Raw genomic sequence first — 19,479 nt, 5'->3', positions numbered from 1 at the left:
AGGTCCCACCTGGGAACCTTCAGTGATGCCCATCCCATCACACAGGTCTGGGGTGGTGGCTGTGTGCCCTCACAGCTCCCTGGAAGGGATCAGGAGCACAGCACTGTCAGGACACCGTGGCGCTAAGTTTGTGGCGCAGCTAAAGGGTGCAAGGTGGATTTTGGCACTGCTGAAGTGCCAGGCAGGTTTCCATCTGGGACACAGTCACTGGTGGCCTTGGTCGTTTTAAAAACAATGAGGAAAAAGTTTTGCAGTGCGTTTGCTCAGCAGTTTTTCATACTTAATTAAGGCTCTCGTTAGCCTGTCAAACCGCGATCGTTTCCTGGCTGCATTAGCACTCCTCCCGGGGTATTCAAGGGCCCCTGTTTTAGCAATAGTGTCTTTTCCATAATTATATTACCTTCATTTTGTTCAAACGGACTATCTGTATTAGTTTATTATATTCCGTCCCTAATTACATGGTGCTTATATTTTTGCACCTAAGTAATATGAAACAATAATCATTTTCAAAGAGGATCGTTACGGTGATGTATTATCATTTAAATGCTCATAAAAATTAGAGTTACCTCTTGCGGGGCAATGGGATCTAATTACCTCGCATCCAGCCAGCTCTCCCACTCTCCCCTCGCTGGAAGCATCCTCCCTGTCACCACCAGCACAGGGTTCACACGCACCTCACTGGCCTAGAAGGAAAAACTGGATGTTGGAGGCAGAGCCCTGCTGGGCAGGACTGGCTGAGGGCTTCCAGCAGCCCAGCAGGTTCTGTGTGGGTGCAGGCAGGGTGGCTGTGTGGGACCCAGCTCCTTCAGCCTGGCATCTCCATCCTCCTGCTGATTGTCCTCCTCATCCGTCCCCAGTTCCCAGCCAGCCCCCCGAGAACGTGCGGGCCATCTCCATCACGTCGGACGTGGCGGTGATCTCCTGGTCGGAGCCCCCGCGCAGCACCCTCAACGGGGTGCTCAAGGGCTACCGGGTCATCTTCTGGTCCCTCTACATGGACGGAGGTGAGCACACCTGGGGAGGGGGTGGCACAGGGGACCTGGGGGGCTCAGGGGCTGACAGACCCTTCTCCTGCAGAGTGGGGCGAGATGCAGAACATCACGACCACGCGGGAGCGAGTGGAGCTGCGGGGCATGGAGAAATTCACCAACTACAGCGTGCAGGTGCTGGCCTACACCCAGGCAGGTGATGGTGTCCGCAGCAGCGTGCTCTACATCCAGACCAAGGAGGACAGTAAGTGCCTCTGCCACCCGATCGGGCCCAGGGGCTGGAGAGGCTGCTGGGGCACAGGGGAAACCCCCGGTGTACAGCCATGGGCAGGGCATTTCCCTTTCCCTTTCCTTCCTTTTCCTTAAGTGCTGATATTTAAATATTTACACCCCGCCTGCCCTACTTTAATGCCATTAGCTCTCTAGCAGAGCATCCCTGGGCCCGTGTCCTAGGAAGTGCCAGATGCTGGGAGGGAGGCGCAGCTGGGCAGGGTACGGCTGACAGATTAAGGAGATGGCCATTAAAAGCCAATCATGATTTCTAAAGCAGAGCTTGGGCTGCAATTAACCCTCCTGCCTCTGGCTCACACGGGGAGCAGAGCCACCCGTGGAGAGGCGTCGTGCAGGCAGACCTGTCCCTGCCTGTGTGTGACACCACCATCGCAGCCGCTTCCCTGGCTGTGGCAGGGATGCCAGCCCCACAGCAGGCTGCTGCCACGTCTCCCAGCTGGGCAGAGACCTTGGAGACCTCCCGGCACTGGCTCTGCCACGCTCTCCCTCCTCAGTTCCAGGTCCCCCGGCTGGGATCAAGGCTGTGCCGTCCTCTGCCAGCAGCGTGGTGGTGTCGTGGCTGCCGCCGGCCAAGCCCAACGGCATCATTCGGAAGTACACCATCTTCTGCTCCAGCCCTGGCTCGGGGCAGCCGGTACGGGATGGGAGCGGGGCTGGGAATGGCCACAGTGTGCCAGGGAATGCTGGGCTGGCCAAGCAGGAGAGGCAGGGAGAGCTGATGCCAGGCAGCAGCCGCAGCAAAGACCTCTTGGGGTGCACTGCGGAATTGTCCAAGGGCATCCGTGGGCACTGTGCAGCAGGGATTGGTCCCATTGTCTCTCTGTTCCCATTCTCTGGCATCTGCCCCGCTCAGTGCCAGCTCCAGAGGGGGAAACATGCCAGCAGCTGACCAAAAATGAAATAGAAATCCAACCTGGCCCCATCCCTCCTTGGTGAGGGAGAGGTTGATGGGAGGTCTGCAGACTAGTGCTTATCAAAAGCTCCTTCTCAAACTCATTTCACTATCTGAGCCTCTGGTTTCCAGGGCAACATAATCTTTTCATCAAAGCAACTGGTAAAACCGCTGGGATCCGATATTGTTTTCTTGGCATCTTGTCAAAACTGTCATTTGGGTAAAAAAAATTATGTATACTATACAATATTCATATAGGTGTGTCTGCTTTGGGGTACATCACATCCATGTCCCTGCAAGGGCACACGTGTGCCGACAGTGAGCACACAGGTACCTGCCATGTCATGTTTTGATGGACCCATCCTGTGCCAAGGGGTCGTGGAGCCCATTCCTGCCTGCTGCTGGCATGGTGGCACAGCTGGGTGGCAGTCCTTGCCCTCGTGGCATTCTTGGGGCAGGGTGACTTTGTCCCTGCTATGATGGGAACTGTCCCCGGTGCTTGCACACAGCCAGCCCCGTCTGCAGGGCCACCACAGGGCTGGAGCAGGCGATGCAGTGACCCCACATGGGTTTTGGGGACCCCTTTGCCTCTCATTGGTTTGGGCCATCCCAGTTGGGGTTGGCTCCAGGCTGGCACTGCTGCAGCTCGGTGGTGCCAGGGCAGAATCCTTTCCCGGGAGCGGGGATGCTCAGCCATCTGCTCCCGGGCTGCAGCCCGGCTCCCTGGAGGAATCACGACACCAGCCGGCTCTCCCCGGCATTGAGGGGTGTGAGCGGAGCCGAGCTGCTGCTGCTCAGGATAAACCCGCGAGGGGCTGCGGGGTCTGGGATAAACCTGCGAGGGGCTGCGGGGTCTGTGATAAACCCGCGAGGGGCTGCGGGGTCTGGGATAAACCCGCGAGGGGCTGCGGGGTCTGGGATGAACCCGCGAGGGGCTGCGGGGTCTGTGCCCAGGCCATGGGCTGAGGGTCTCACAGAAGCTTCCCCTGCTCCCGTGTCCCCCCTGCACAGGCTCCCAGCGAGTACGAGACCAGCCCGGACCAGCTCTTCTACCGCATCGCCCACCTGAACCGGGGCCAGCAGTACCTGCTCTGGGTGGCCGCCGTCACCTCCGCCGGCCGCGGCAACATCAGCGAGAAGGTCACCATCGAGCCTGCGGGCAAAGGTACAGCCTGGGGGGCTGCCAGCCTGGGGGGCACCCCTGCTGCTGTGCCCTGCCCTAGGGTCTGCTTGGGGATGGCTGGGTGACCCCAGGGCAGAGGAGGGGCAGCGATGGGGTCCCGGGTCTCTTTACACCTCGGAGGATCTGTAAACCTAGGGGGATCTGTACACTTTGAGGGGGTCTGTACACCTCGGGGGGGTCTGTACACCTCAGGGGGCCTGTACACCTCAGGGGCCAGCCCCCCAGGCTGACCTCCTGCTTGCCCCCAAGCCCCTGCCAAGATCATCTCCTTCGGAGGCACCGTCACCACACCGTGGATGAAGGATGTGAGGCTGCCCTGCAACTCCGTCGGGGAGCCCGTCCCCGCCATCAAGTGGACCAAGGACAGGTATGGAGGGGAGCTGCCAGCCGTGCTGGGGGCTGGTGCCAGCCCTGGCCGTGCCACATGCACTGATGTGCCCCCTGTCCCCCCGGCAGCGAGGACTCTGCCATCCCGGTGACGGTGGACGGGCACCGCCTGATCCAGGCCAACGGGACGCTGGTGCTGCGCTCGGTGAAGGCCGAGGACTCTGGATACTACACCTGCACTGCCACCAACACCTGGGGCTTCGACACCATCATCATCAACCTGCTGGTGCAAGGTGAGGGCTCCGCGTCCGTGCTGCCCTGCACGCACACGCTCCATCCCCACTGCCCTGTGCCCGGGCTCTGTCCTGCGCCAGGGGCTCCTGCTGGCCCAGGCATGAGTGCAAGGTCTCCTTGGCATTTCTGGGGGCACAGTGTGGGGCACTCTGCATGTGGGAGGTGCTCATGGCTTTCCCTCCTCCCTAGTGCCCCCAGACCAGCCCCGCCTGACCGTCTCCAAGACCTCGGCATCGTCCATCACGCTGGCCTGGATCCCTGGGGACAATGGGGGCAGCTCCATCCGAGGTAGGGTTGCTGTGGGTGATGGGGCTGCTGCCAGCAGCTCATCCCAGAGCCATGACTGGTTCCATTCTCACACTGTGCCATGTTTTTGTATCTGCACCTCTCCAAAATGCCTCAGAAATGCTCCACAGCAAGGCTGATGCCTCTGAGCTCTGAGCAGGGGCTGCCAGCCCTGATGAGGGGTTTGTCAGGTGTTTTGGACTAGCTGCAGGGACTGATGCAGCTAAAGAATCCACATCACTGGGTGCTAAGGTGGTGGTGGCCAGGGCCAGCCCCAGAGCTGCTCCGTGTCTCCTGGCCTTGGTGCCACTCTGAGCCCACCAGAGCAGGAGCTGTCCCACATCCCTGACAGGCTGGGGGCTCTGGGAGGGCTCCAGGAGCATCCCAGCTTTCCCAAGTCTCCTTTCTGCTCTGATTCATCTCATGAATTATAGGTTGAAACAGCTGCGTGCGGAGGGGGGAGCGGGGAGCGAGGAAGAAGACCTCGCTTACAATTAATTAAAAGCATGAAAGTAATTACAAGCAAATCTCCCCAGCCAGCAGCCTTTCACTCCAGCGGACTCTGTTGATAAATTTGGTTATAATTGGATTAGAAATATTAAAAACACACCGCATGTACAAAATAAATAAATAAGCAGTGGCAGGCACCAGGGTGGGTGGTGTGGGGGTGCCAGGGCTGGTGTTGACCCTGCTGGCAATCACATGCCCATGGCCTTGAGAAGCTCCTGGTGTCACCATCCACAGGGAATCCCTGGTGGTGGGAAGGTGTGAGCAGTGTCCCCACTGCTCTGCCCGAGCTGGAGCTGGGTGTTCACAGAGCTCCTTCACCTGAACCCTCTGGCATTGCCACGGTGGTAACTGGGTGGTGTTGGCACCGGGGCCATCCTGCCAGCCCTGCCTTGTGCAGCTCATTATGCACACAGCAAGGCAGGAAGCCTGCTCTTCCCTGCTATTTTTATTTGAGAATTGGCCAAATATCCTGCAGAAATAGCCAAATCTATCAGTGCAGCAGGAAAGTTTGGTCAGCACAGCTGGGCAGCAGGGATGTGCTGTCCCAAGATGCCCCAACGCCCTTGGGGCTGTCCCTGTGTCCCCTGCTCTCCCAGGAATCCCAGACCAGCCACCTCCAGGTGCCTTGTTGATGGCAGTGTAACAGGTTTGCTCATCCAGGACACAGTGTGCTTCCTAATACTCCTCATCACGGGAGAGGAGGCGGTCTGCAATGACAGAGGCAACTTCCCTGCAGCCTCCCGAGGGAGCTGCTTAATTCCGGCTTTCCCTTTATAGCCTGGCACCAGTCGATCACAGCGTGTGGAAATGAGCAGTGGGGCCATCCTGGGCGTGCTGGGGGCAGGCGAGGTGTGACCAGGGGCGCTGGCAGAGCTCTCAGGAGATTCTGGGTGTGCCCACACTCCTGCCTGGCTCTGTGTGATGGGCACAGCAGACAGGTTCCACCACGGCTCATGAGCGCAGAGTAGTGCAGGAATTGGAGTGTGATGGGTGCCCTGGCACTGCAAAGCTGTGCTGGATGTGGGCACAAGCTTTGTGCCAGCCATAACCCCTTCCCCTCACCCACGTGCCCACAGGTGATCCCCTCCTTGCTCCCACAGGCTTCGTGCTCCAGTACTCGGTGGACAACAGCGAGGAGTGGAAGGACGTGTTCATCAGCTCCTCGGAGCGCTCCTTCAAGCTGGAGAGCCTCAAGTGTGGCACGTGGTACAAGGTGAAGCTGGCGGCCAAGAACAGCGTGGGCGCCGGCCGCATCAGCGAGATCATCGAGGCCAAGACCCATGGCAGAGGTGAGCCTGGCCCCCGGTGTCCCTGGGTCCCCTCCCCACCCTCCTGACAACTCCTGTCCCGCAGAGCCTATCGCCAGCTCGAGGCTATTTACAAATCACAAACAGGACGGGGCTGCTGTGGAACAGGCCTTGAGCTGTTTAATTTTCAGCATCAGTCTCATTACATGGTTATGACAATGGGAAGATGCCAGCAGCTCACATCCCAGGCAGCAAACCTAGAATTTAATGTTACAACTCACTTTATCAGTTTTTTGAACCAATCACACAAAGCAAAAGCACATTGACAGTAGTTCTATCCAACCACTATAAGCACATGTACCTTTGGTTAAACAATGCTTGCTTATTTCGAATACAATACCTGCTTGTAAGCCTTAAAACACCATGCACACAGCTCCATTATTAAGCTTCAAACTTCCTAATATCTTGCTAGATAAACTTTTCTGTAGCTTAGGGAGTTATTCTAGACAAGCCTTAATACACAGACCATTGTTCTATTTTCCCTCGCTTTTCTACTTTTTGAACAGTTTTTCTGCTGACCTATCTCATGGCTGCTGCTTAGCTCTGATCACAGTTCTGCTGTCTCTGAGGCCTGCCTTTTGCAGCTTTCCCCAAAACCCTCTGATTTTGTGGCTTCCCACAGAGCCCTCCTTCAGCAAGGACCAGCACCTCTTCACGCACATCAACTCCACGCACGCCAGGCTGAACCTGCAGGGCTGGAGCAGCGGGGGCTGCCCCATCACTGCCATCGTGCTGGAGTACCGGCCCAAGGGCAACTGGGTGTGGCAGAGCCTTCGCACCAACAGCTCCAGCGAGGTGTTCCTCACCGAGCTGCGCGAGGCCACCTGGTACGAGCTGCGCATGAAGGCCTGCAACAGCGCCGGCTGCGGCAACGAGACCGCGCAGTTCGCCACGCTGGACTACGACGGCAGTGAGTGGGGACACGGGCTGGGGGATTGATGACACCAGAGAGGGGGCACCTGGCATGCTGAGTGCCCACCCGCCCCTGCTGTGCCCTAGGCACCATCCCCCCGATCAAGTCTGCCCAAGGGGAAGGGGATGACGTGAAGAAGCTCTTCACCATCGCCTGCCCCGTGATCCTGGCCACGCTGGGAGTGGCCCTGCTCTTCATCATCCGCAAGAAGAGGAAGGAGAAGCGGCTGAAGAGGCTTCGAGGTGAGATGGGGTTCAGAGGCGCAGCACACGGGACCCCAGATTGTGTTCCTCATTGTGCCCTAAACTGCTCCCTTACAAAAAACTTCTTGATTTTTGTGTCTCCTGCACAGATGCGAAGAGTTTGGCAGAAATGCTGATCAGGTGAGTCTCATACCTGCCTGTGGCTGGGACTGGGTGGGCAGGCAGGGAATAGGTGGTGCTGGGGCTGGTCGTGGCTGCTTTTAAGCCCGGGTACAGCCCTCACTGAGTTTCAGACCTTCTCACGCTCACACCTCTGAGGGTTGTGGCAGTGACTCTGTGGCACAGCAGCCCAGTGCTGCTGGCTGCTCCTGCCTGCCCGAGGGTCTCACACCCACACTGGAGCTTGCCAGGGCAGGGCTGAGCCCCGGGTGGGCTGGCTGGTGGCAATCCCCAGCCCGTGGCAGGCCAGAGCCGCCGGGGCTCTGTCCGGTAATGGGCGGGCCTGCGTCCCCTCTCACCTCACAGCAAGAATAACCGCAGCTTTGACACGCCGGTGAAGGGGCCCCCGCAGGGCCCCCGCCTGCACATCGACATCCCGCGCGTGCAGCTCCTCATCGAGGACAAGGAGGGCATCAAGCAGCTGGGTAAGCACAGGCAAAGCTGCCGTCCCCTGTTCCCCAGAGTGCTGGGCTCCCCTGGATGGACTGTGGGCCAGCAGGTGCCTACAGTGCCTGGCCAGGGAGATCTGAGCTCCATTTCCCTCGCACAGGGGATGACAAAGCCACGATCCCGGTGACCGACACGGAGTTCAGCCAGGCAGTGAACCCCCAGAGCTTCTGCACGGGCGTCTCTCTGCATCACCCAGCCCTGATCCAGAACACGGGGCCCCTCATCGACATGTCCGACATCCGCCCCGGCACCAGTGAGTGTGTGGGGCCGGGCTGGCTGTGCTGGGGCTGTACTCATGGGGCAGGGGTGGGGTAATGTCCCCCAGCAGTGGCTGTGCCCAAAGGCAGCGGCTGGGGTGGTAGAAGGGATAAGCTGTGCTCCAGGGAGAGGGGACAGCCTGCTGGGTGTAAGGGACTCACCGTGACTCTGTCACCCTTGTGCCACAGACCCCGTGTCGAGGAAGAGTGTGAAGTCTGCGCACAGCACCCGTAACCGCTACTCCAGCCAGTGGACACTCACCAAGTGCCAGGCGTCCACCCCTGCACGGACCCTCACCTCGGACTGGAGGACAGTGGGCTCCCAGCATGGCATCACAGTCACTGAGAGTGACAGCTACAGCGCCAGCCTCTCGCAGGACACAGGTATGCAGGGCCACTGCCTCCCTGGCAGCAATCTGCTGCTTTGGGGCACACAGAGAGCCCAAACTGTGAGCTCAGGGTGACTGCAGAACTTATCAGTGGGGTTGTGGAGCCATGACTTGGTTCTACAGGGTGATGCCCAGCTATGGGAACGGATAGAACCATTAAAAACCAAAGTTGGAAGGCTTGGAAGGGACATTATTGCTCATCTTGTTCCACCCTTCCACTAGACCGGGTTGCTCTATATCCCGTCCAACCTGCCCTTGAAGGTGGCCAGGTGTACCCCAGCAGGGACAGCCTGGGCATTCCCATGACCTGGACAAAGCCATTCCCGTGCCAGGGAGAGCCCACAGGTGGGTGACACATCCTCTCCCCACAGACAAGGGGCGGAACAGCATGGTGTCCACGGAGAGCGCCTCGTCCACCTACGAGGAGCTGGCGCGCGCCTACGAGCACGCCAAGCTGGAGGAGCAGCTGCAGCACGCCAAGTTCGAGATCACCGAGTGCTTCATCTCCGACAGCTCCTCGGACCAGATGACCACGGGCACCACGGACAACGCCGACAGCATGACCTCCATGAGCACGCCGTCCGAGCCCGGCATCTGCCGCTTCACCGCCTCCCCGCCCAAGCCCCAGGACAGCGAGCGGGGCAAGGGCGTGGCCGTGCCCATCCCGCACCGCGCCAGCAAGAGTAGGTTCCCGTGGGATCTCTGGGGGTTCCTGCCCTTCCTCAGCGCCCCAGAGCTTCCCAAAATCCTTGGGAGCCCTTCCCAGTCCTGTACTCCTCTGCATTCTTAGTGTTTCTCCCTGTGCTGTAATGGTCTTTCTCTGCTGCTTGATATTGGTCCCCATTTCTTGGTATTTCACCCTTTTGTTGGCTTTCCATCCATTCCTTGGTATTCCACCCATTCTCTGGTATTTTTTGCCCAATTCCTTGATATTTCTCTCCATTCCTTAGTATTCCTTCCCATGCCTTAGTACTTTTTCCCCTGTATTTCTGTTCCTTCCCATTTTTCAGTATTCCTTCCTATTTCATAGCATTCCTTACTGTTTTTTCCACATCCCTCGATATTTCCCCATGGTTTTTTTTTTAATTATTCCTCCTCATTTTTAGTATCCCTGGCTATTCTTTACTATTCCTTCCCATTCTTGAGAATTCCTTCCTGTTTGTTGGCATCCTTACTGTTCTGTCCTCGTTCATTGATATTTTTCTTTTTTTTGTTGTTGTTTTTTAGTGTTCTTTTCCATTCTTTGGTGTTCCATCCTGTTTTTCAGTATCCCTGGCTATTCTTTACTCTTCCTTCCCCTTCCTTAATATTCATTACCATTTACTAATATCCATCAGTATTCCTTGTTATTTCCCCCTCATTTTTCAGCATTGCCCCAGACCCTCAGTACATTCCCCATTTTTTGGTGTTCTCAGTATTTCCCTGCCTTGTTGTCAGTATTTTTCAGTGTGTATCAGTATTTTACCCCTTGTTTAAGTGTTCATCAGCATTCCTTTGTATTCCTCAGTATTTCTCCCCTACCCTTAGTGCTAGAACCCTGACAATCTCCCACCCCCATGAGTTTTATTACCTCAAAACAGAACAACACCTGGAAGATATATAAAAAATACATAGGTAGGAATTGATAGTTAATTTATTTACTGATTATATAACACACAATATAATGGGATCATCTTTCTCCTCAAATTAGACCACATATTTTTATGGCATAGTTTTGTAGCACAGAGTATATTAGGTGTAACACTGTTGTAACCTTAAAAAAAAGGAATTTACAGAACCTATAATAAAGCATACAAGTTTTAAGGCAATAGTGCTATAGTAAAACCAATATAACACCTGCAAGAGACAATATAATAATGCAGGGCTTTATTTATATAAAAATATATAATTTATATATATTTAACTATATATTTTTATATATTTATTTCCAAATACATACATTTATATAAAATAAAAAAAAAATACTTTTATATATAGGTTTATGTATACTTACATGTAATTTTTATATATTTATATCTAGATTAATGTACATATCTATATAGTAAAGCTTTTCTATTTTATTATAGAAATTGATATGTATTTATATAGATATTTATGTACACTTTCATATAAATAATATATAATATAACTTTATATTTAATTTATAATATTTATTTTATTATATATAATATTTATTTTTATATAAATAATGTTTATCTTTTAAATATAAAATTTGTATATATAGACCAAAATTTGTATATATATAACCATAACTCCTAAAATTAAGGTACTAATACATATAATCCCATATCTATATGTGCTGTATCCTATATTAACACCACAGATCCTGCAATACATTCTCTCCACATCCTGTGAAGAGAGGAACGTGCCCTTACAGCACACACTGCACAATATATACAATTAAAGGAGTAATGCTCTATGCCTAGAGGTGTTATATATTGCAAATATAAAAGGCAAACTAATAACAGACCTTTACATCTATGGACATATAAATCCTTAAATTAAGGCCCTACAGCCGGAGGTGATGCTGTAGAATACAAAGGGAGCAGTAATAGAACAGAAATAAAACCCTCTAACACCGATAACAGCCAATATAACAACACAGGTTATCCATACATAGACATAAAACCCCTAAATTAGGGCACTAACTATAGATGATGCCATAAGACAGCACAGCAGCAGCTGTGGTTTGTGGCAGCACAGCCACTCACCTTGGCAGAGTAAAGCTGGGTGTAGGACACACCACATCCCTCTGCTGGGTGCTGGTGCAGGTGGGACACAGAGCATAAGGAGCATTTCTGTCCTTTACGGAATGGGATCTGTGCCTACCCTGTGTCAGAACTTCAGCATCACGTTGTTGTTATTATTATAATACTGTCACACTGTACATTCAGCATCACTCACATGATAACATCTATCACTGTACATTCAGCATTATAATTAGCACTATTACATCATGATACATTACAGGACACTGTGTACAGCATTGAGCACTAGAGCTTGACACATCCCAGGCATTGCAGTGCATGGAGTGGGACAATTTTGGGATGATTACGTGACACATTCTTTATAGCACAGCGCGTTCTCTGCGGCACAACACGTTCTCCCTCTACAGCAGGACCTGTTCTGTGTAGCACAGCACGTTCTCAATAGAACAACATGTTCTCTGTAGCACAGGTTCTCCATAGCCCAACATGTTCTCTGTAGCACAACATATTTTCAATAGAACAGGTTCTCCATATTTTCAATAGCACAGGTTCTCGATAGCCCAACCGGTTCTCTGTAGCAGAACACGTTTTCAATAGAACACACTCTTTGTAGCCCAACGCATTCTCCGTAGAACAGGTTCTCCATAGCCCAACGTGTTCTCTGTAGCCCAACACATACTCTGTAGCACAGGTTCTCCCTAGAACAGCTTCTCCATAGCTCAACTCTTTCTCCATAGCCCAACTCATTCTCCATAACCGAACATGTTCTCCATAGCCCAATGTGTTCTCCGTAGCCCAGCTCATTCTCCACAGAACAGCTTCTCCATAGCCCAATGCCAACACGTCCAGAGGGTGGGAGGCAATAGGGTCTCTCCAGAGCCTTACCTGCCCGCTCTTCCCTCGCAGGTGACTACTGCAACCTCCCGCTGTACGTCAAGTCGGAGGCCTTCTTCCGCAAGCCCGACGCGCACGAGCCGTGCCCGGTGGTGCCGCCGCGGGAAGCCTCCATCCGCAACCTGGCGCGGGCGTACCACGCGCAGGCCCGGCACATGACGCTGGAGCCCGGCGCCAAGCCCCTGGGGCTGCCTCCCCCGGCCTCCGCCGCAACCACCTTACCTCAGAGGACTCTCCCCATGCCCGGCCCGGCCGGCCCCGCGCCCGCCGCTGGCACGGCCCCGGCTCCCCCCGTGCCCGCCGAGCCCCCCGTGCCCGCCGGTGCCGCCGCCGAGGCGCGGGTGCCCACGCACTCCAAAGTGGGGGGCTCCAGGGACTCGCTGCTGGAGATGAGCACGTCGGGGGTAGGCAGGTCTCAAAAACAGGGCGCCGGAGCCTACTCCAAGTCCTACACGCTGGTGTAGGGCCGACGCCGGATGCTGCTCGTTTCCCCGCGCCGTTTATATTTAATTAACAAACTTGTACATAACGGACTCTTTTGTATAAATGAAGCTATTTTCTTCTTCTCCGAACAGAAAAAGAAACCAGGGCACAAAGAATTTGATGTTACAGATTTAAAAATATAATATATATGTAAACATATATATATATTTCACATCATTTTGAAAGGGGCACAAGGAAAGACTCAGCGACTTTTTTTTTTTTTCTCTCCCTGATCTTGTCGGTGGTTTTAAAAAAGGAACGTCTCCGAGACATTGCATGCTATTTTACTGTTCTGAAAACAGCAGGAGTTGCTTCAATTTGCAAATGCTTATGTGTTAATACCTTTTTCTATGAAAAAAAACCCAGCGCTGTGTGCAATAAAGGTTATGTTTATATGTGGGGCGTTTGTGAAGTGAGCAGGGAATCAGGCAGAGCAGGGCTGGGGCAGGAGGATGGAGAGGGACAGCTCAGGACAGCCAAAGTACAGAAATACTAAGAGAAGGGGTTGAATATTAAAGAAAAATAAGGCAATTAGCCACCTGCAGAGCTGTGGGGAAGCAGAAGGGTCAGGAACTGGAGCAGGGTCCTGGAAACAGTTCCATGGAGAAGGAGTGTGCAACAGCACTGAGAGAGCAGCACCAAGTCCAGCTCCAGCCCAGGACAAAGCACAGTGCCAAACAGGAATCCTGGCCCAGCTCCAGAGGGGTGAACGGCTGCCCAGACCTTCGGGAGCCACAGCACAGCTCTGGCAGCTCACCTGGTAAGTGCAGGGCGACTCCAGCATCCAGCGAGGCACAGCAGCTGCTCCAGGCAGGCTCTTGCTCCCTGGGATGTGTCCCAGCCCCAGCTGGGAGCAGGAGAAGGAGCCTCGCTGCCCTTGGTCACACTGGAACGCATCGTGGTGGATCCAGCACAGCCTGGAGCAGGGGAATGCATCACAGAGCCCTGCCCCGGGTGTCTCTGCCTCCATGAATCCTGGTAAAACCTCCTGCTCAGGTCAGCACAGGTGCCCCAGGACACAGGGCAGCACAGAGAACCACCCAGCACCGCCTCACCCCGTGATTTGTTATTATTTTCCCTTTAGTTTTCACCACCAGCCACACCAAAATCAGACCAAAGAAATGCTGATACTACTTCCCCCCTTTCATACAAGGTTGTGAAAACAAGAGCACTTGAAACCCCAGGGCTGCCAGCCCTCCTTACCTGCTCCGAAGGCAAAAAACAGCTCAGGCCGTTATTAACTCCTCAGCTACCCAAAGCAGAACTTCCCCTTTCTGAGGAGCTTCTGGTGCTGTCTGAGGTGTAGTTAACTAACTGCACTTTCATTTCTTTTTTCCTGTAATTTATAAGCTCAAGTTTCCATTACTTTCCCATCCATGCAGGCTGCCAGCTGGGTCCAGCTCTTTCCTTACAAACAGATCCATTTCCTATTTTAGCCCAAAGCAGTTGGAGTATCTACACACAGATTTGTACAATTCTCTTTTTTTTTTTTTTTTTTGCTCTTGCCAGGGTTTAATTCATCAGCTATAATCAAGCACTGCAGAGGTCATTTTTTTCAACCTCTCTCTCTCCTTGATTTTTTTTTTTTCTTTTTTAATTGGAGTACCCAAATTAAAATGACATGCAAATACAGTGATGTTACTGCAGCTCTGCAGTGCCCTTCCCAGCCTGCTGGCACGCTGGCCAGCAATCCTCCTTTGCCATCTGGTTCTTCCCAAGCAAGGTAACTCCTGGAATCCTGCAGAGCAGGAGGTGCCTTGGCCAGAGCCTGGCAGCTGTTCCCCTCTGGGGCTTGAGAAACAAGCTGCTGAGACAATTTCTTGCGCCCATTGTTTATAATTTTTGGCCATTATTCAGGTACCCCTCAGAGCCAACCTCTGTCAAGGAAGATCCCATGTGGAGAGGGGCACCACCCTCCCCAGCCAGGCTGGTGGGGAGGCATCAGAGCACATAACAACATCTATAAACCATTACACAACACAGGTTCTAAAGAAAACCAAGTGCCCAGCCCTTAAACCAGGGTCACAGCCAGGCAGCACCTCCAAAATACCAACCCCAGGCTTAGAATAGAAATAGAAGGGGAAAATAGAATTAAAAATAGAAGAGGCAAGAAAAGGCAAGCGTGTTCAGCCGCGAGAGTAAGCAGATTAGCAAAATAAAAAGAGGAACAGATTAACAGAGATTAAGAGAACTTTATTGGAATTGGCTGGTACAGATTTCCTCCTACATCTCAGCAAGGATCCCCCCCTTCCCTTCCCCAGCAGGAACAAGCCCTGGCCCTGCACAGTTTGACACAGCACGAGTTTCCAGCAGTCCCCCTGCTCCCAGGGAGCCCCCTGCCCTTCACCACAGCAGGATGGGAAGGAGAACAGCCCCCTCAGCTCTGCCCTCCATCAGCAGAGAAGCGCCAAGCTCAGGAATGCCCCAGAGGGACAGGCCAGGGGCTGGGTGGGCTCCAAACCCAACCCCAGCATGGCCAGGGGGCTGTCAGGGGAAGGAAAGGGGGGTCACGCTCAGGACACAGAGTGCCTGCTCTGGAACCAGGGCACCCCAAGGAAAGGTGAAAGCAGCTCCCAGCTCTCCTCCTGCTCCCCTCCTGGCCTGCAGCACGTTCCCCTGGCAATGCCCCAGCCCAGGCTGGCCCCACACACCCTGCTGACCCCTCTGCTGGCCCCACAGAGCAGGGGACAAAGGCAACTGTTCCACCCAGCTCCAGAGGCAGAGTGGAGGAGGTGGAGGCACAGGGAGGGTCCTTGGGGGGAAACAAGCCCCAGCTGGGCAGGGGCCAGCCTGCACAGGCAGACCCCCTCCCACCCCCACAGCTGCTGGGGCTCACAGCATCACCCGAGGGCTGGCCAAGGCTGCCGGGTGTGCTGTCACCTGGGCGCCCTGGCCCACCAAGGGATGCCGTCTGGGGAAGGACTGAGCAGGACCGAGAACTCCCTGTGAGCACCAGCAAAGGGCAGGGAACCTACACCTGCACCAGGAGCTACGTACGGGGGCAGGCTCACAGTCACCACGGCCCCAAACGCCTCTGGGACACAGAACGCACAAACAGGAGGGACGGGGCAGGCCGCAGGGGGCTGCTGTGGCTACTTCTTCTCCTGCTTCTGCTGCTGGTACCTCCTGAAGTGGGTCTGGATGGTGATGGCTGCCCTCTCAGATGGGTCAGTGACCTTGCTCTCCTTGCTGCCATCGGGGCTCGCGTCGCCTGGGGGGCAAACAGAGCATCACAGCGAGCACAGACAGTGCCAGCAGCCCTGCACAGGCTCTGGCATCACCCCCACGGGGTCAGCGGCCTCCCCATTCCCCAGACAGGACAGCTGTCCTTGCTGCAGGGCTCGCAGCACGAAACCACAGCTCTGTCAGCTCACAGGGACATCCCAGGGCAGGAGGAGCAGGGAGCAGGAGGCAGAGCAAAAGCCAGCCTCCCTGGCAGGGCTAAGCCCTCTATTTACCCAGCCCCGGTCCCCAAGGCAGCAGCTTCCCCACGTTTAATCAGCACGTAGGATGCTCACTTACTTTCGCACACACAAATAAGATTAGGAGCCAGCCCGGCCCCGTGCAGCAATAAAGCTCTCACGCTGACAAATGGGAGCCCTCCCCACTCCTGCCTAATGTGGCATTAGGGAAGTATTGTGAAATTCAACAGGAACTGCATCAAAGGCACTCGGCGGTGCTCCTCTAAGCCACTGTGTCACTGCTGAGCACCCCCCGAGCAGCCATCAGCAATCCTGGGGCCAGATGCTGCTGAATAAACTCACGCTGCCACCTGAGCCCAGCTCCCTTCCCCGCCTCAGAGAAACTGCAGAGTAAAAGGACGGGTAAAGGAGGGAGCGGCTCCTCCCCGCCCTGCTCAACACGAGCCAGCTGTGAGCCGTGCCCAGGGGCAGAGGCTGAGGACTGGCAGGGCGAGCCCTGGCCATGCAGCTGTGCCAGGAGCTCACCGGCCCGAGGGGCTCATCTGCCCCTGGCACCCCCACACCCGCCCAAGGGGGTCACCTGCCCTTAGCACCCCCACACCTGCCCCCGGCCCTGGTACCCCCAGAGCTGCCCCTGCTTGCAGTGAGCCCCAGCCCAGCCAGGCTGGGCAGAGCTCCTGGCCGTGGGGAGGGTGGCACCCCCAGCCCGTGATCCGCTCAGCACTGAGAATAGAAAAGCTCAAATCCTCTTTGCTGAGCACTGCAGGGCCTCGAGACAGGCCCAAAGAGAGGAGGGGGAATGCCAGGCGGTTTTCCCAGAAGCAGGAGAAAGGGGCTGTTTTGTGGGACAGCACGGCCCCAGGTGAGTCATGGGGCAGGTTTCCAGGGGAGCTGGGCTCTGCACAGACACATTGGGGTTTTAAATTCAGCCCTGCAGCACTGGCACCTTCACTGGCTGATGCTGCACACACTAACAAATATCTCATCATCAAATACCCCTTAACAGTGTCACAGACTGATCTGGGGAAGGAGAAAGAGGCCAAGAAGGATAGGAAGGAGAAAGACACCAAGAAGGATGCAGGTACAGCAATGCCTGCTCTTCTGCTGCACCCACAGTCCCAGCCACGAGTTCCACCTGTTCCTTGTGTTTATTGGGGTTTTTCCCTGCCTGCCACCTGTGCCACACTCACCTTTCTCTCCAGAAAGCGAGTAGATGCTGTTGTGCCGGGAGTTCCTGCCTCTCTAGGAAGGTAGAGAAATAAAAGTTAGTTCTACCCCAGGCAGAGGCAGTGAGGGCAGTCCCTTTCAGGCCAGCCAGGAACCCTTGCACTCTCCATTCCCTTTAGGGAAGTGCAACATGCTCACTGCTGTTCCCTTAAAGAGCACTGATTAATTCATCTGCATTTATGAAATGACCTCCAAGGAGAGGCAGGAAACAGCTCTGCATCCAAACCCAGAGCTGTGAGATGCTGCAGCCCACGGATGGATGTTGGCACAGGCTGTCCTCACTGGATCTGCATTTCAAACCAGTAAGGAGACAGCCCCTACAACATGAGCCTGCAGCTCCTGGGCTGCCAGGTCATCCAGGGGATATTTCCATTTATAAAATAAGCTTGAATTTGTCCGCAAATACCTCTCCAACATTTTCCAGTTTACCTTGCCCTCTTGGCATTACACTTCCCCCTTACCTAAACCTGCAGGCTGCCAAGTTCACAGCTGCCCCTGCAGCAGCACTGCCACCCCGAGCCAGCTGTAGTGGCAGTGCCAGCATCCTTCACCTCATTGTCCCAGCAGTGCCAGCACCCCTTACCTCCCCTGGCTGTCCTGGCAGTGCCAGCAGCCTCCCCTGGCTGTCCTGGCAGTGCCATCCTCCCTCCCCTCCCTGTGCCAGCCTCCCTCACCTCGCTGTCCCGGCTGGTGCGGCGGCTCTGGGACACGCACTGGATCTGCCAGGGCAGGGGCTGGTACACCAGGTAGGGCAGGGGCTCCTCACGGAACAGGTTGGTCCCCAGCTGCACACGGGGAAGGTTTTCCAGCAGGGAAGAGCACAGGAGAGGAACAGAAAGAGCTGCTCAGCACCAGAGATCCGAGCCCTCCCCACCCACACTGACCCCACAGCGCTCCCACCCTCCTGCCCAGGTGCTTCAGGAGCACAGCAGTGCCAGCCTTGGTGCTTCAGGAGCACAGCAGTGCCAGCCTTGGTGCTTTAGGAGCACAGCAGTGCCAGCATTGGCGCTTCAGGAGCACAGCAGTGCCAGCATTGGCGCTTCAGGAGCACAGCAGCCATTCCCAGCAGGGCAGGCAGCAGCTGCTGCCCCCTCTGCCCGCCCCAGGCAGGTGAGCACAGCACTGCAGCTCCCTCTGGGAGGACTCACCTGCCTGACCACCCTCACCACGAAGAACAGCGCTGTCATCAGGGTGCCCAGCATGGCCAGGGCTGGGGGGCTCTGCCAGCAGCACTCCAGCACCTCCAGCAGCAGCACTGAGCTGTGCCTCCCCGGGCAGGCACAGGCCAAGCCCCTTAATGAGCTTACAGCCCTGCTCGGCCTGTGAAGTAATCAGGCCCTGCCCTTTTGCTCTCCTAATCGCAGAGTTTCTCCAACAGACAGCGCTGGCATTCCAGGAAAGGCAAATCCTCTGCTCCAGGATCAGGGACAGACAGGCAGCCCAGCCCACACCTGCTCCCTGGGGACCACCACCCAGGGGGATTCCACACTCCAGCTGGGATTTGGGATGTCCCAGAACCTCCCTGAACTGCTCAGCATTGGGGTGGGAGCCTTGTCCCCAGCAGTGCCTGCCTGGACACTGTGCTGCCTCCAGAGCTCCTATCCAGCTCTCCAGAGGGCACAGACACCAGTGCAGCTCAGGCACAGCAGCAACTGGGGCAAAAAAAGCCTGGTGGTGGTCTGTTTTCTTTTTGAGGATGAAACTACCAGCCTCCACCTGTGCCCAAGCAGCTGATGCCCACCCTGCTCCCCACCTGATGCACACCTGTTCCCCCTGTGCCTCCCCAGCTCCCACAGGACAAGCAGGAGATGGGAGAAAGGGAAGAACACATCACCAAGCCTCCCTAGCTCCTGGTGAGTGTTACTCAGAGGCCCCACAGCACCCAGCACGCTGCTGGGACAGTTCCTGGCTGCTCCCAGAGCCAGGGGAAAGCAGCAGCCCCGGCCAAGCTGCAGTGAGACATCTTTCACAGGTGCCAGGCTGCCAGAGCGATGCCTTGTTTGCGTTCTGTGGTTTTGGTTTTCAGCTTTCTTCTCTCTGCCTCTGCGTTTGCTACCCTGTCCAGATACTTAAAAGAATAATGGTAACAAAGCCCCAGCGAGCTTAAGTGGTCTTGGGAACTGCCAGAAGTGACCTTGACAAGAGAAAACATGAGAGAGCCCAGAGACAGGGGGAGATGTGAGAGGTAAGTACAGCTGGGTACCCAGCTACAACAAAACACAGTGACAACCACCAG

General features: G+C 55.1%; 1 protein-coding gene and 1 long non-coding RNA gene across 2 annotated transcripts in view; one reads left to right on the top strand and one right to left on the bottom strand.

Moving 5' to 3' along the window:
- The window catches only part of DSCAML1 (DS cell adhesion molecule like 1), a 102,682-nt gene extending 89,693 nt beyond the window's left edge, over nt 1-12,989 (top strand). The window contains exons 18-33 of the mRNA XM_063178379.1: nt 858-1,004; nt 1,078-1,233; nt 1,775-1,914; nt 3,184-3,337; nt 3,605-3,722; nt 3,812-3,975; nt 4,166-4,264; nt 5,872-6,060; nt 6,701-6,988; nt 7,078-7,233; nt 7,344-7,374; nt 7,720-7,838; nt 7,964-8,116; nt 8,310-8,504; nt 8,881-9,192; nt 12,124-12,989. Of these exons, the coding sequence (XP_063034449.1) occupies nt 858-1,004; nt 1,078-1,233; nt 1,775-1,914; nt 3,184-3,337; nt 3,605-3,722; nt 3,812-3,975; nt 4,166-4,264; nt 5,872-6,060; nt 6,701-6,988; nt 7,078-7,233; nt 7,344-7,374; nt 7,720-7,838; nt 7,964-8,116; nt 8,310-8,504; nt 8,881-9,192; nt 12,124-12,575 (2,873 nt within the window). The 3' untranslated portion in view covers nt 12,576-12,989. The remainder of the gene's footprint in view (nt 1-857; nt 1,005-1,077; nt 1,234-1,774; nt 1,915-3,183; nt 3,338-3,604; nt 3,723-3,811; nt 3,976-4,165; nt 4,265-5,871; nt 6,061-6,700; nt 6,989-7,077; nt 7,234-7,343; nt 7,375-7,719; nt 7,839-7,963; nt 8,117-8,309; nt 8,505-8,880; nt 9,193-12,123) is intronic.
- Nucleotides 12,990-14,810: 1,821 nt separating this feature from the next.
- On the bottom strand, nt 14,811-19,008 carry LOC134430601 (uncharacterized). Its single transcript, XR_010030855.1, has 3 exons — nt 17,918-19,008; nt 17,207-17,258; nt 14,811-15,805 (listed from the first exon to the last, which is right to left on the bottom strand). It is a non-coding gene; the product is annotated as an uncharacterized LOC134430601 (long non-coding RNA).
- Nucleotides 19,009-19,479: the final 471 nt, after the last annotated feature.

The sequence above is a fragment of the Melospiza melodia genome, chromosome 29 (assembly GCF_035770615.1).
Source record: "Melospiza melodia melodia isolate bMelMel2 chromosome 29, bMelMel2.pri, whole genome shotgun sequence".
Taxonomy (NCBI): Eukaryota; Metazoa; Chordata; class Aves; order Passeriformes; family Passerellidae; genus Melospiza; species Melospiza melodia.
This window is presented reverse-complemented; position numbering and strand designations above follow the sequence as displayed.